The 13,630-nt window shown below is 38.3% G+C and overlaps 1 protein-coding gene across 2 annotated transcripts in view; it reads left to right on the forward strand.

Moving 5' to 3' along the window:
• Positions 1 to 13,630, forward strand: part of LOC126278951 (medium-chain acyl-CoA ligase ACSF2, mitochondrial-like) — a 216,190-nt gene that overhangs the window by 154,000 nt on the left and 48,560 nt on the right. The window contains exons 3-5 of one of the 2 annotated variants that reach the window (XM_049979228.1): positions 5,043 to 5,171; positions 7,560 to 7,780; positions 9,820 to 9,937. In XM_049979228.1, coding sequence (XP_049835185.1) covers positions 5,043 to 5,171; positions 7,560 to 7,780; positions 9,820 to 9,937 — 468 coding nt within the window. The remainder of the gene's footprint in view (positions 1 to 5,042; positions 5,172 to 7,559; positions 7,781 to 9,819; positions 9,938 to 13,630) is intronic. The other variant, XM_049979229.1, reaches the window with a different exon arrangement.

Raw genomic sequence — 13,630 nt, forward strand, 5'->3', positions numbered from 1 at the left:
GCTCACTAAGCCACTGCAGCAGATATCCCACTTAAGTGGCATCAAACTTCCCCAATATATCATTGAAGAATCAAAGCTCAAATTTTTGTGCAGATGGCAAAGATATGTGGAACAACAAACTCCATATTGACATTGTAAACATTCAGATATGCAACCAATCCCTCCTTGTGGGAACTTCATGCTACATTAGCTGCCTCTCAAACCATCACATAAGGATAAGATTCATTATAGCACGCTGAAACAGCTATGTTAGGTATTCAAGAAAATCATCCTAATTTTTTTTTTTGTGTAATCTGAGGGACAACACAATGGATAAGTGAGAGAAACTCACATAACTCTATTATTTGGGGAAAAGATCGCTTGCATGCAACAGTGCAGCCTCAGAAGGGTCCTAGAGCACTTGGTTAATAATCATAGAATCAAAGTTTTTGAAAGAAAAACAAAAAGACTATACTAGCCACTTAAAATGTGGATTTAGGAAGTATTGATCAACTCTGTACAATTAGTACTCCTGCAAGTGGCTGTTAAAGATTCATTTCAGGGCAACCTTCACTCAGAGTATAACACTAGATATGGAGGCACTACATTGTACTTCAGTTGCATGAATGGTGCTTGTGTGGTTGCCTGCCCTATTTAGAGGTATCATTTCTTTTAGAAATGAATGGGAATAAGATTTGTCTTAAACTTCCCTACAGGCAACAAGTCCCTCAGTGGATTGTTTTAAACAAACATCCTGTGTAAGCAACATATTGTGCAGTCAAAAGTCAAATGCAGCATTCCCTTTTGTGGGAAGAATTTTCATTTCCTTAATGCTCTAGTCTCACAATTACAGCTTTGGACTTCATTTGCTACTTAAAAAGCTAGAGGAATGGAGAAGGAACAGGGTTTTGCTTTTGAACTAAAAACTTTTCTTGGTAATTTTTGTTATATGGGCATTAGGCCATGGTCTTGGGGATGTTAGACCTCAGCCTAATGTCAATATGATAATTTTATCAACGCTGTAAACATCAACTGTGAATGTGTGCAATGTGTAATCAGTGTGTTTTGTTTTACTTATTATCCTATTTCAAACTTGACCATACTTATTAACAACACACATTCTCAACTTTAAACAGTCATTGAGATTCCTAGGTCATAAAGTCAATGAGAAACTTACATGATTGAATCACCTGAAGCTAAGGGTATTCAGAAGTATATGAACGATAAGAGCTGCAGAAATAAATTGTACCTCTTGCAATTTTTCTGGTGTTTCATTTGATTATATTCAACATATGGCAGGATTGTGTGTGTGTAAATTTCAGTCTAGCACAGTGCACGTAAGATCAGACTGTGACTCCAAAGAGATATTGGATTATATCAGCTTTTCAACCAGGTATTTTTGTTCTATTATTTCTTGCACCTTGCACCTTTCACCTCTGGCAGTGAATTGTATATGTGAAAAATGGCAAGCTGGACTCCATGTCAAAGGGTACATTCCTCTGCAACTGGCGTAAGCAATTTACAAGTCAAAGGAAGATGATAGCATAGCATTGCCAATAGGATCAAACATAATAAAAAATGGTGTTCGCGTCAACTGTGTGTTCGCGTCAGAGCAGTCTACTGTAAGCTGTAGTTATTAATGAGCACAACCACTTGGAACCCAGGTGGAGTGGCATTTGACTGAACTGAGGTTGAGGGACATAAATGATTTGACACAATTATTGCCCTGACAACATTGTGACATGTATATGAATACAAACTATACCAATAATCCAGGCATGAGCACACTTACCAAGTGCAATGGTGTCTGGTGATTCAGAATTTAAAGCTCTCACATGGCAATACAGAATCCACAATGGCTCCAGATGCTATGGATAAGACTCTTAGCATGAAAATAACACCTCCCATTATTGGATCAGCATCCTCTGAAACTCAGCAGTGCTCTGTGATGTGTCAAGGCTGTTGTTTTTCAATCTGGAGCATCTTGTGTATGTTCAGATTTCAGAGCAAGAAGTGAGCTAATCACTCTAACATATGATATCCCTGTATTGCAAGTACTTACTAACCAGCTTCACACTGTAAGTCTTTGTCACTCATCAGATTGACTGCATGTCCATAAATAATATTAGAAATTTGAGCTTGCATAACATTGCAGTATGTCGTGCCTGTAGACTGATCTTTGGGTTATTAAGTGGAAAATGCAAAGATACACCTTCAAATGAAATGGACGTTGAGGAAGAGGGCCTGTTTCAAACCACTGTAAATAGCATAGCACCTGGGATTAGCAAGCTGATAAACTGCTAAAGAAGATACCACATCTCTGGCAGTGTGTTTGTGAGAAAGAGGGCTGTTCATAAAGAACCTCTATTTTCATGGAGTGCGAGAAGTAATGGTGGAACAGTCACTACACTGACTGTCACAATAGGCCAGTGTATTTTAGCACTTGATAATGAGGTGGTAACATTGTTAGTTCGTTCATTCATTCATTCATTCTTGTTCACCTTCAGTAGCCATTCCAAATTAGGGTTACAATTGAAGATCCTATCAAGTGTGGTACCCATTCTGTAATATGGGTTTTAGTGGCATTAAATCTGAAAACTGCTATCAATCGTCACAAAATTTGTGCTGTAGACAGTCAAAATGCGATAACTGACAGTGTCGTCAGTGATTATGTTGATGACAAAAGTGAACATCTGTCGGCAGCTTGCAACTAGCATGTACAGTAAATTGATCAAAAATTCCACAAAACAGATGACTACTTCTGTGGACTTCCTTCCACACCATAATGGAAAGGAAAATCCTACTGAAAAGAATCATGACTAGTGATAAAATGTGAGTTTCCTGTGGTTATGCAAACATGAAAGACCAGTCAATAGTCGGGAGATTATACTGCCTCTCACAACAAACCATAAAAAGTGTGCCAAGCTTTTTCACCCAGTGCGATTAGGCAGGTTGTATACGACCTGGGAAACTCGGGGAAAAAAAACGGAATTTTTTGGAATTCCGTGAATTTTTCATTGTTTTAGATTCCAGTTAAATTTTTGTAATCTTGACTGCTAAGAATTGATTCTCTAACAAAGAATGTTACTGTATCCTGCTACTGGAGAATGATAACTGCAGCAATAAAATATAAACAAGAGGAAAAAAATAATAGTGGCAAAGGAAATGTCATTTACAACAAAAAAACACTGTGCATACCGAGCATCTGCAAACAGCAAAAATATGTCAAAGGCTGTAGGGCGATGGCTATGTAGTACTTTGTAACAATAAACTGCTTTCTGTGAACGTGACGTCACAACTGTTTACATTAGGTTTGTTTGACCAGTTGCCAGCGAGCTCATATGCATGCGCAGTTGACTCGCGTATGAGCAGTACCTTCTCCCGCTTCCCTCTACTTGAAATGTGGCAGTTAGCTGTACCGGCAGTAGCAAAAAGCAGCCAGATGCAAATGAGAAAAATTTCTCGCACGCCCTAGCTGCCAGATTCGCGCATGTGCAAAGTTTCAGAGTCTTTTTACGCAAGATGAATTAAGTACGTGTGATAAAGTGGGATGAATTTCTTAAATCACAGAGCATTTAAAACTGAACACTTTGAGGACCAGCCACTTACGAGAATTTCGAGCTCAGAAGACCAGACATTCATGTCATTACTTTAAATTTTCGGGCACACTTGTGTGATGTATCTTAAAGTATAACACACACAAAAAAAGATCAATATTACATTGAAAGCTTAGCTTTTCTCGTAGCTACACTATGTATATTAATGTAAATCATTAACTTTTCCTCTTTGTGTGTTTGTGCTATTACTCATGCAAACAAAGTTGACACCTGGCAAGCTGGCTTATGGAAGTGACAGTAAGTGTTGCTCCAATCAGCCAGCACGCTGAGTGTCAATTTTCTTCGCATGAGTAGTACGTAACAGTGATCTTGCTATTGGCTGACTATAACGCGTGTCCTATGCTCTGAATACCTGCTGTCATCGGCTGGCGAGATCACGTGGCATGAGATATGACTAGCCTACATACAAAAGACATCCCAATCTCAATTTAAATTCTCCAGAAACTAATGTGCTGTGTTTGGTGCAATTCGAATTTATACATTCGTAACACGGAAATATGCAGCATGTATGTTGCTGCACATCAAAGGTCTTTCCAAAACTTCTTGCCTCTTTTTTTTTTTTTTTTTCTTTTCAAAAGTCATTCTATGGTACTGTCACTTAACACAGAAAAGCGTATTTTCGCTCGGGGGAAAAAGCGTATTTTTTAAATGGGATATCCGGGACCAATTGGGGAATTCCTCCCTCCCCCGTTGTCAAAGTATACACCTTGTTATGGCTACCATTTATTGGAACATTTTCCTACATGTAATCAGTTACGAAGCCTATTTCAACAAAGTATGATAACTGAGAAGAGCCATTCAAATCGAGCAACAAACTCTTGGTTATAAGTGTCATGTTTTTGCGCAATAATGCTCGGCTGCCTGTTGCCAGGCACACACAAGAACTGTTCACTTAGTTCAGATAGGACATTTTTAACATCCTCCCTACAGCCTGACTCGGTGATTTCCATCTCTTCAAGAACTCTAATATGTGACTTGGCTACCAGTCCTTTACTCCCATGAAGAATATACAGATGCTCTTGTGGGCTGGCTGCAATCTCAGGTAGCAGAATGATATGAAGAGGCTATTAGTGAGCTTGTTCAGAGATGTGATAAATTCTTGAATTTGAATGGTAATTAACTGGAGGAGTAATATAGAAGTTAGTTCTAAGATTCTTCTAATTTACTTTGTCTGTTACATAAATTTATTTGTAGCCTAATGAAGGTTACTTTCTGGATATCTCTTATCCAATAAAACACTGTCATGAACCTTGACCTATAATATAAGTCAGATTTTTTTGTACAGTGTTGCAATGCCACTCTGAAATCCCTTGTGCAATAAGTGAATTTAAAATAAAATACATACCCAAATTGCAGACGCCATAGTCATTGTCCATAAATTAATAAGCATATACATAATATGCTTTCATCTTACAGACATCGCTCAAGGATAACTGACTTGTGCAGGTTGACAAATTAGCAGCCGGCTTCTTAGAGATTGGTCTAAAGCATGGTGATGCTCTTGCTGTGTGGGCTCCCAACCTTACCGAGTGGTACCTGACCAGCTTAGCTGCCAACAAAGCTGGATTAGTTATTGTAAGTTTATTTTATTATATAGTATACTGTTACTTATAGTTTGTTGTGTGTGTTGGGGGGGTGGGGGCGGGGGGGGGGGGGGGGGGGGGTTGTGTGCGCATTGACATTAGATGTGTAATAGCTAGTGTCACAGAAGGAATAACGTATATTTTCTTTTTATTAGAATAACAAAGGTACTGTGATGATTTGATGAGTGTCATACTCACCGTCAAGTGAAGTGTCACAATATTGCTGATGTCCCACCACTTCTACGAGCGAAATGCCTGGTGCACATGGATGCGGCTAAGTGTGTGCTATCTGCTGTACAGCTGGAGGAAGGGGAGGAGCTGGATGTGCAGTGATAGGGGTGGCTGCAGGCTGCCCTCGAGTCCCTACATGGTTATTCTGAATGTGTTTGGCATGCCGGGTGAGATGCTAACAGGGGATTCTGAGCTAAAGTTAATTCTTAATTGGAAACCTTTGTCCCTATTGACAAGCCTCTTTTGGATCTGCACTTCTATGAATTTCTCTACAACTCTGTCCAAATAGTTGATCCCTTAGCATAGCAACTTGTTGTTCTGGAAGTCAAAAGTGTGATCCACACTCTCACTACCGATTTCTCTGTGCGCCCCAGTCATATAACCTTCATCTGCTCCTTCGATTGTTTTGGAATACAGAACCTCCTTTGCTTGATATGTTGCTGGCTACATTCATAAGGAATGCTGTGTATCCTTAGTACATTTAGTTTCATTGGGTCTTTCACAGAACAAAGAAACTCTTGTTTTGGCTGTTCTCAGCTAAAATTGTGAAGCTACTTAGAAAATGTAACAGCAAAACAGTCTTCTAACCACTGCCTAAGATGAGAGTTCCTTGGCTGGGTGAAAGACCAACAAAATTTAATATATCTGGGGTATATACCATTGGGAAAACACAGCACTGTACCTTGAAATACTGTGAAAAACACGCGAGGTGTGTAAAACTGAGAAACACAAAGACCAGTAGTGGCAGAGCATTGAATAAATGATCACACTCGTGACTTTAAGAACATGTAGTTGCTACACCAAGCAAATGGCTATTGGGATGACATTGTGAAGTAGTCCATAAAAGTAGGGATCTAAGAGAATCTTGCCATTAGGGGCGAAGTCTGGTTTGGAATTTGACATTAACAGCAACACTGCTAAAGAGCACTTGGCATTGTCCGGCATTCAGGATGCATCCTGTGAATACCAGTGCAAAGATTAGAGTGAAACTCTGGTGCTCCTGACTCCCCAAAAACTGCATCCCCACTCTTCCCCCCACATGTAGGTCACACAGGGCCCAATCACCTGCCACCTGGTAGGAGGGATATACTTCTTATGTGAATATTGGAACATCAACAGTATCTCAGCACTTCACCAGAAGGCAACGAGTGTGACCCTCAGAATGTAACTGTATCTTAATGCTGTCATGTTTCTGGAAACTAGAGTCTACATTCACATAACAACTCTTGATGTTGCATTTATAGGTTTTAAGTATATAATCTCTGGAAACCTGTGTAGTGACAGTGAAAGAAAAAGGTTATACCACTGCCAAACAATAAGATCCCTTAATTTTTACATATCATTCAAAGCATACATGTAATATGAAACTTGTGAAACTTCCTTACAGATTAAAACTTTGTGATGGACCACGACTAACACCTAGTCACTTCCTTTTCATGAGCAGTTCACTTATCAACTTAATTATACAGGCACAATGTGTGATCCAGACATTGACATGTAAGCTTGTCTGAAGTACGTTAAGCATGAGAGAGGTATTGTCAGAATTAAAGCTGTGTGGATGAGTCGTGAATAGCTGAGATCATTGTACATGAAAAACAAAAGTCGGGATTAAAGTTCACGTGGTTTTAATCAGCCAGGATGTTTCACAACCATGAACATGCAACTTGAGAATGAAATATTTATTCTGGAATACCAAACTTGTGAGCTGTCTTACTTTACATGTGTGAAAAATGCTGAGTTGCACTGTAGTTATTACAAGTTACATTGTAAGTACCAATATAACTTGGCCTACAGGAGAAATTTGCCCACAAAAAACCATACAGCTACACAAGCTAACGAAATTTTCATTTTTTAAATTTTTATTTTATTTTTTATTTTTTTGTGCCTTTCGACAACTACAATTAGCTGACTTGTAACTGTGACTTGTAAATTATTTACATTCTGTCAGAACTTTACATATAAAATTTGTCACATGGTTATTTAAATTGTCATAAGTACAGAGATTCTGCTGACACCTAAAATACAGTTAGTTTTCTATAAGCTTGTACTGAACAGTGAGATAGTTTGTGTACACAAGTAAGACTGCATTTAAAAAAAAAATTTATTTTTCTTTAAATATGCCATTCAACCATATGAATTTCTTCTGTAGGTGAATATCAATCCTGCTTATCAAATCCCTGAGTTAGAATACTGCCTGAAGAAGGTGCATGTTCGTGCTTTGGTTGCAGCAGAAGCATTTAAGACACAAAAATATCCTGAGATGGTGCAGGCACTGGCTCCAGAGGTGACTGCAGCAAAGCCTGGACATTTGAAAAGTCTAAATTTACCCAATCTCACAACAGTCATTGTAATTGGGGATAAGCAATATCCGTAAGTTAACTCTTGTCATTGCATTGCACGGTTTATTTGATTAAGTTAAGGTCATTTCTTTTTTATGCACTTACATTGTTCACACAACTAAGTATTGTAAATTTTCACTCATTTTTGATGCTTGTTACCTTCTCTCCCTTCTTTCCACCAGCTAACAGCCACTGCATTTGGGACACAGATAACTGTTATTTTATGATAAGTATCATTCTGCTCATTTTGATATTAAGCTATCAATAGGAGGTAATCAGCAGATATTTAGTAAAACATGGGAACTAGCAGCTTTTTGAAATGTTACTTTCTTCTGCAGTTTATCTGTCTTAAATTTTAATTGAATATACACATAGCAGTAACTTACATCCCTTCCAATACCTATCAACAACAGTCTCAAGATGTCTGCAGTTCATTTACATTTCTTCTTATTGGTGGCAGCAAGTAATTAGCCTGCTAAGATTTTATCTGTACTATCTAAATTACCTACTTATTTTCCCAGTATCACAATGTGGTCTGTCGAAGTGATTCCTTTCTTTTTTCCTTAAGTTCAGTGTTTTGATGTATAAGCTACTTTCATGAACCCAATCTGTCTAGCAGCCAGTAGCTGCCTCAGCATAATGAATGAAGCATTTGACATGATAAATTTTTATCCATATCCATTACAGGTATCTTAAACAATCAGACAATCTACGAATTTGGTCATTACAGTTCTCTCTTTTTATGGTTTTTATCTCTGATTTGCAGTAGTCTTTCATTATTCAGCATTTTCATTTCTCTGTGTTTTTAATATTTACCTCCAAACCATAATTCTCTTCTGGTTACACCGGCATTTGACAGAAGCCATCTATCCATCTGTCTGGTACAACACCACCTTACATAACAGCCTCAGTGATTCCTGACAGAGCAAGATGGCACAGTAGTCAGCATGCTGAACTTGCATTCAGATGAATGAGACACTAAATGCACCTTCAACCATCCTCATTTATGTTTTCCATGATTTCCCGAAATTGTGCCCAGCAAATGTCAGGATGATTCCTTTGAAAGAGCACAACCAATTTCCTTCCCCATCTTTGAAACAATCCAAACTTGGGTTCTGTCTCCAATATCCTCCCTCTGTCCATCTGTCTGTCAGTCACAAATTCTTTATTCCCTGTAAGGTTATTTTTGCCAACCATCCTTCTTATAGAATAAAAAGGATGTGTGAGACTATACATTGTGAACACTCCTCCTGTATGCACAGTGTTAATCTTCTCTTAGTACAGATGCATCATCATGTATTGCTCTGACAAACTTAGAAAAAAGCAATCAATTTCCTCAGTGGCTGTACAACAACAACAACAACAACAACAACAACAACAACAACAATAATAATAATAATAATAATAATAATAATAAACTCGAATAGTACACAGCTTAAAATGTATGAATTCTATACAACTGAACTAGCTGTAGTTTCGTTATGTAAAAACAGTGGAGTATCATACATAGTTGCTTTTGAGAATGTTCTTACAACAGCTGTAAATCAGAAATAAAATCTATAACTGTTCCTATGTAGCTGTGCAAGGAGAAGTGTTTTCTTGTGACAGCTTTAAGTCATCCAGTAAACAAATGCCTGTCAAATACTGGCACCTCACGCTAAACATAGACAGACAAAGATAATGAGCATGAAAAGAGAAATATGTACTTAGTGTGAATGCCATACACTACTGTTAAGGATAGAATTCCCCAAACTTAGGAGCATAATTAAAGTATGCTGATATGATCATTTAAAGCCATACACAAAATTACCAACTCAATTCCTACATTACCAGTGCAAATTGTGTGTTACTGTGATGCTATAAATGGTTTCTGAGTAGAATATCATACAGTACTTGAAGCAGCAATGACCACTGTTGGAATATTTTGCAGAATTAGTATAACTCTCAAAAAATAATAATTCATAATGTCTCGGAGGTTTAAGACTAATATTGCTTCTTTTATTTCAATAATAATGTTTCAGCAACCTAGTTGCTTCAGTTTATCTTATAAAAAATATGATGTCATTTCAGTGGAATGTTCAGATTCAGTGATGTTATGGACTGTGCTTCAACTACATCATTTGAGAAGTTAAAGCAGCTCGATTATGATATCCAGGCAGATGAAGGCTGCAATGTGCAATTCACATCGGTAAGAATTTTACTTTTATTTTCATTCTATTTTTTTTAAGAAGAAAACACTATCTGAATAGGTACCAAAGTAAACAAATACATAGGTCTTAAGAACCACATTCAAAATGGTGCTCGCACTACTTGTACAACAAATTACAAATTCTGTGGAAGTACTTGTGCTCTTCTGGACCAGTGTTTGCCCAGGCGGAAGGGGGGAGGGGGAGTGTATTTGCTTAGTGTTCTGTGTGGCCAACGTTGCCCGAGCCCCGTGTCAAGCATCCTCTGACTATAGCCCGTAAGCCCATAAGAACTTAATGTTCTTGTCTCCCCTGATATGATGTTTGTTAATATTGTTACTGATTTCTTTAGCACAATCTCTCAATAGTGAGGTCACAGCAAGATTATGCATTGAAATAAAATGTTTTTACATTGAAGCTGTGTTCTTCCACCATCGATTTCTCTTTATATCCTATGTGTATGCATTTAACGCATGCAATGCAATGCTGAGAAATACAGTACTGCCTTTGTAATTTGTGTTGATGCTTTTGTATACGTGGTACATGTGGCAGTTACATATATCTTTACTCTTTCATGATGGGTGAAAACGATTGTTTGATTGGGTTAAGTCATTCAAATAATTACAGTTTATCACACTGCAGACCAAGTCTCAGTGAAGATTGATTTTAATGTTTAATTTCCCCATAATCTCAACAATATTGTTGAGTGTGGTTTTGTAAGGAACATTGTTATGCGTAGTCAGCAATTACAGGGAGAGCACCATAAAGTAATCAGTAGGAATAAGGATAAACACAGAGGAGTGCTATCATCTCAAGTTAGCGTGAAATACTTTGTAAGCAGCCTTTGTGAGAGCTCACCTACAAATATGTTGCACATGAGCCGAGGCAAGAATGTACACAAAGTGAATAAGCACAGCTTCTACATATACAAACCAGAGGACATTCCCACGGACTCGCCACTTCATCTGAGAATTATAGATATGACCCTTGCTGCTATGCTGTGGGATCTGAGCATGGCCGCCAACTCAAACCCAAGAGATACTCATCAGTATTATATGTAAGGGGACACACGCTCATGCACTTATGGGTCCATTGTCCCAGGATTGCAGTCCAACTGGTGTGAGGATTGCTAGCAGAGGAGAGGAGGGGGGCAGGGTACAATAGCGACAGCTGGGAGGGAGAGGCAGCAAGGGAATTAAATAAGAATGTGGCAACAACGGCCATGTCCTGGTGCAGGCTGCAATAATTGTTTCTCACATGATGAAATGAGACTAAGTTGGGCATGGGTGAAGGGGTAATAAAACAGGGGGCAGTAAGGAGGGGGCGGGGGGGGGGGGGACGCCATGAAAGATTAATGGAGGGAACTGACAGCCACAAATATAGCTGTCAAGTCTTAACACGTACTGTGCTATCTGTTTCAGCTGGCTCTCTTCAGCCTCAACATCTACTTCTATCTCAGGTGCCCTTATCCACATAAAGACCATCAACCATCACCAATAGTCATCTTTGACATGTGCCATTAATTGCACACCAAAGTTTGTTTCCCATACAGTTGTCAGCCCTTGGATGGTACATTTGGAATGATGAAAAAACCTTTCTCCCAGTTTGTTGAAGGTTTTGCTAACATCTTCACAGACAGGTGCTATTCATGACATGTCGTTCACAAGCAAGCTTGATGTACCCTATCTCAAGTCCTAAATTCTTTATCTATCTACATTAACCAGCTGCAAAGGAGCAGCCCCCCCCCCCCCCCCCCTCTCAAAAATAAAAAATAAAGGTGTACGCTCTGGACAACTGACCTGTATCCAGTGCTAAGGCTTTTTCTCTCTTTCATTGTGCCCCAAAATAAAGAACATCGTTCAAAAAATCCTTCCCACCAATGTAGTGTTTCAGGATGTTACAGCAAATATCATGGTCCACTATGAAGAATTGTTCCACCAAGACATGATTGCAATAGAGGAAATTGGTAGAAATAGTGTTAAAGGTGAAATTAGAGACCATCCATGCCGCTTTTTATTGGCACAGATGCTGTGGAAAGGACAAGGTATGTTGGCAGTGAATGTGCAACATCTAGCAGCTGGGCCTCCAGTCATGGGCTGCCTGGAATACACAGCCTGCTGACAATGTCTTCATCATCAAGACAAATGCATTATCTTTTAATATACCACTGCCTGGAATACACAGCCTGCTGACAATGTCTTCATCATCAAGACAAATGAATTATCTTTTAATATACCACTGCCTGTCTGTATGCACTTTAAGTTAGAAGTGTTTAAATGATTTTTGTCTGTTACCATAGATATAGCTTCTTTGAACCACTATAATGTAAAATATAGAAGAGCTGAAACAAGAGTTCATTGAGTCATTTTGTAGCTTGGTGTAGAAGTTGTGATCTTTCATTTAACATTTCCTGCAAGATGGAATGAAGTGCAGAAGCGTTGGATGTTCAAGTGTGGTGATGGGGTGGAGAATATGGACGACCAGAACAATGTAGCAAGACAATAATTAATCAAGAACAGACATTTGGGGTGGTAACAGATGACATTCTAAAACCATGTTAAAGATGTATTCAACCTATATAAAGCATACTGACAGCTTTTAGTGCAGCTATTTGTAAATTTTACACAGTATTTAGGACTGTGAAGTAAGGAGAAACTTCGAGGCTGGAAAGGTCACAAGTTTTGCAAGAAAGTATACAAACTTTCAGGAAATGTTGAGATTATTATTTTTGTTTCCTGTGGCAACTGAGGACAAACAAGAGAGCTAAATTGCTCAATACACCATGTCATCTAAATATTTCGACAAGAAATAAAAGATACTAAAGAAATAATATTGAAAAGTGCACAATAGCATTATTCACATACTTAATTGGATAGCTGAAAGACAGTTGCCAGGTGTGTGTGTGTGTTTCTCCATCACACCTGACATTCTTCTAAATTCTAGTTATATTTTATCTGTGTTGTGTGCCTGTGTGCCTGCAATTTAGAAGAAAATTTGTCGGGTGTGATGTAAAAGACAGCTGACGTAGTTGCGGCTTATTGACAAAACATATACCATCTCAGCACAGCTGTTGACTACAAAACTATATGCAAGTCCATCGCCAGCTTGATTACTTGGTTGGATCACTTTAGCAGATAGAGATAAGCTGTAATTTGCTAAATGCTCAGTAGATGTACAGAGACTGAAAGGGACAGGCCAGTGTGTATCAACAAATTGTTAGCATGTTTCGAGGAAGCAAAGTACTTTAGTTCGGTGGATTTTATAGCTGGCCATTGGTAGATTAGTTCAGATGAAGATGCAAAACAATACACTGCATTTTTCCATGATGGAAAATCATTTAAATTCAGAGTATCACTATTTGGGCTAAATGTGGTTCTGTATTTACATGAGTCTGAGACAAAGCTTTTGGTAGGGAGCTGCTGCAAGAGCTTTTGATCTACATAATTATTTTATTAATCATATCCAAAACTTGGAAAGAACATTGTTATTAAGAACCTTGGATTAATTTTATGAGGCAGGTATAACAATTAAGTTAGCAAAGTCACACTTTGGCAGGGATGAACTGAAGTTTGAAGGACATCTTGTGGGAGTAAACAATGTAAAACTGGACGCTGAACACAAGAGCTATGAAGAATTGTCTAACATTCTTTACTTCAAGACAATTCTGTTCATTCTTAATATTAGCTGATTTCTGC

The sequence above is a fragment of the Schistocerca gregaria genome, chromosome 6, assembly GCF_023897955.1.
Source record: "Schistocerca gregaria isolate iqSchGreg1 chromosome 6, iqSchGreg1.2, whole genome shotgun sequence".
Classification (NCBI taxonomy): Eukaryota; Metazoa; Arthropoda; class Insecta; order Orthoptera; family Acrididae; genus Schistocerca; species Schistocerca gregaria.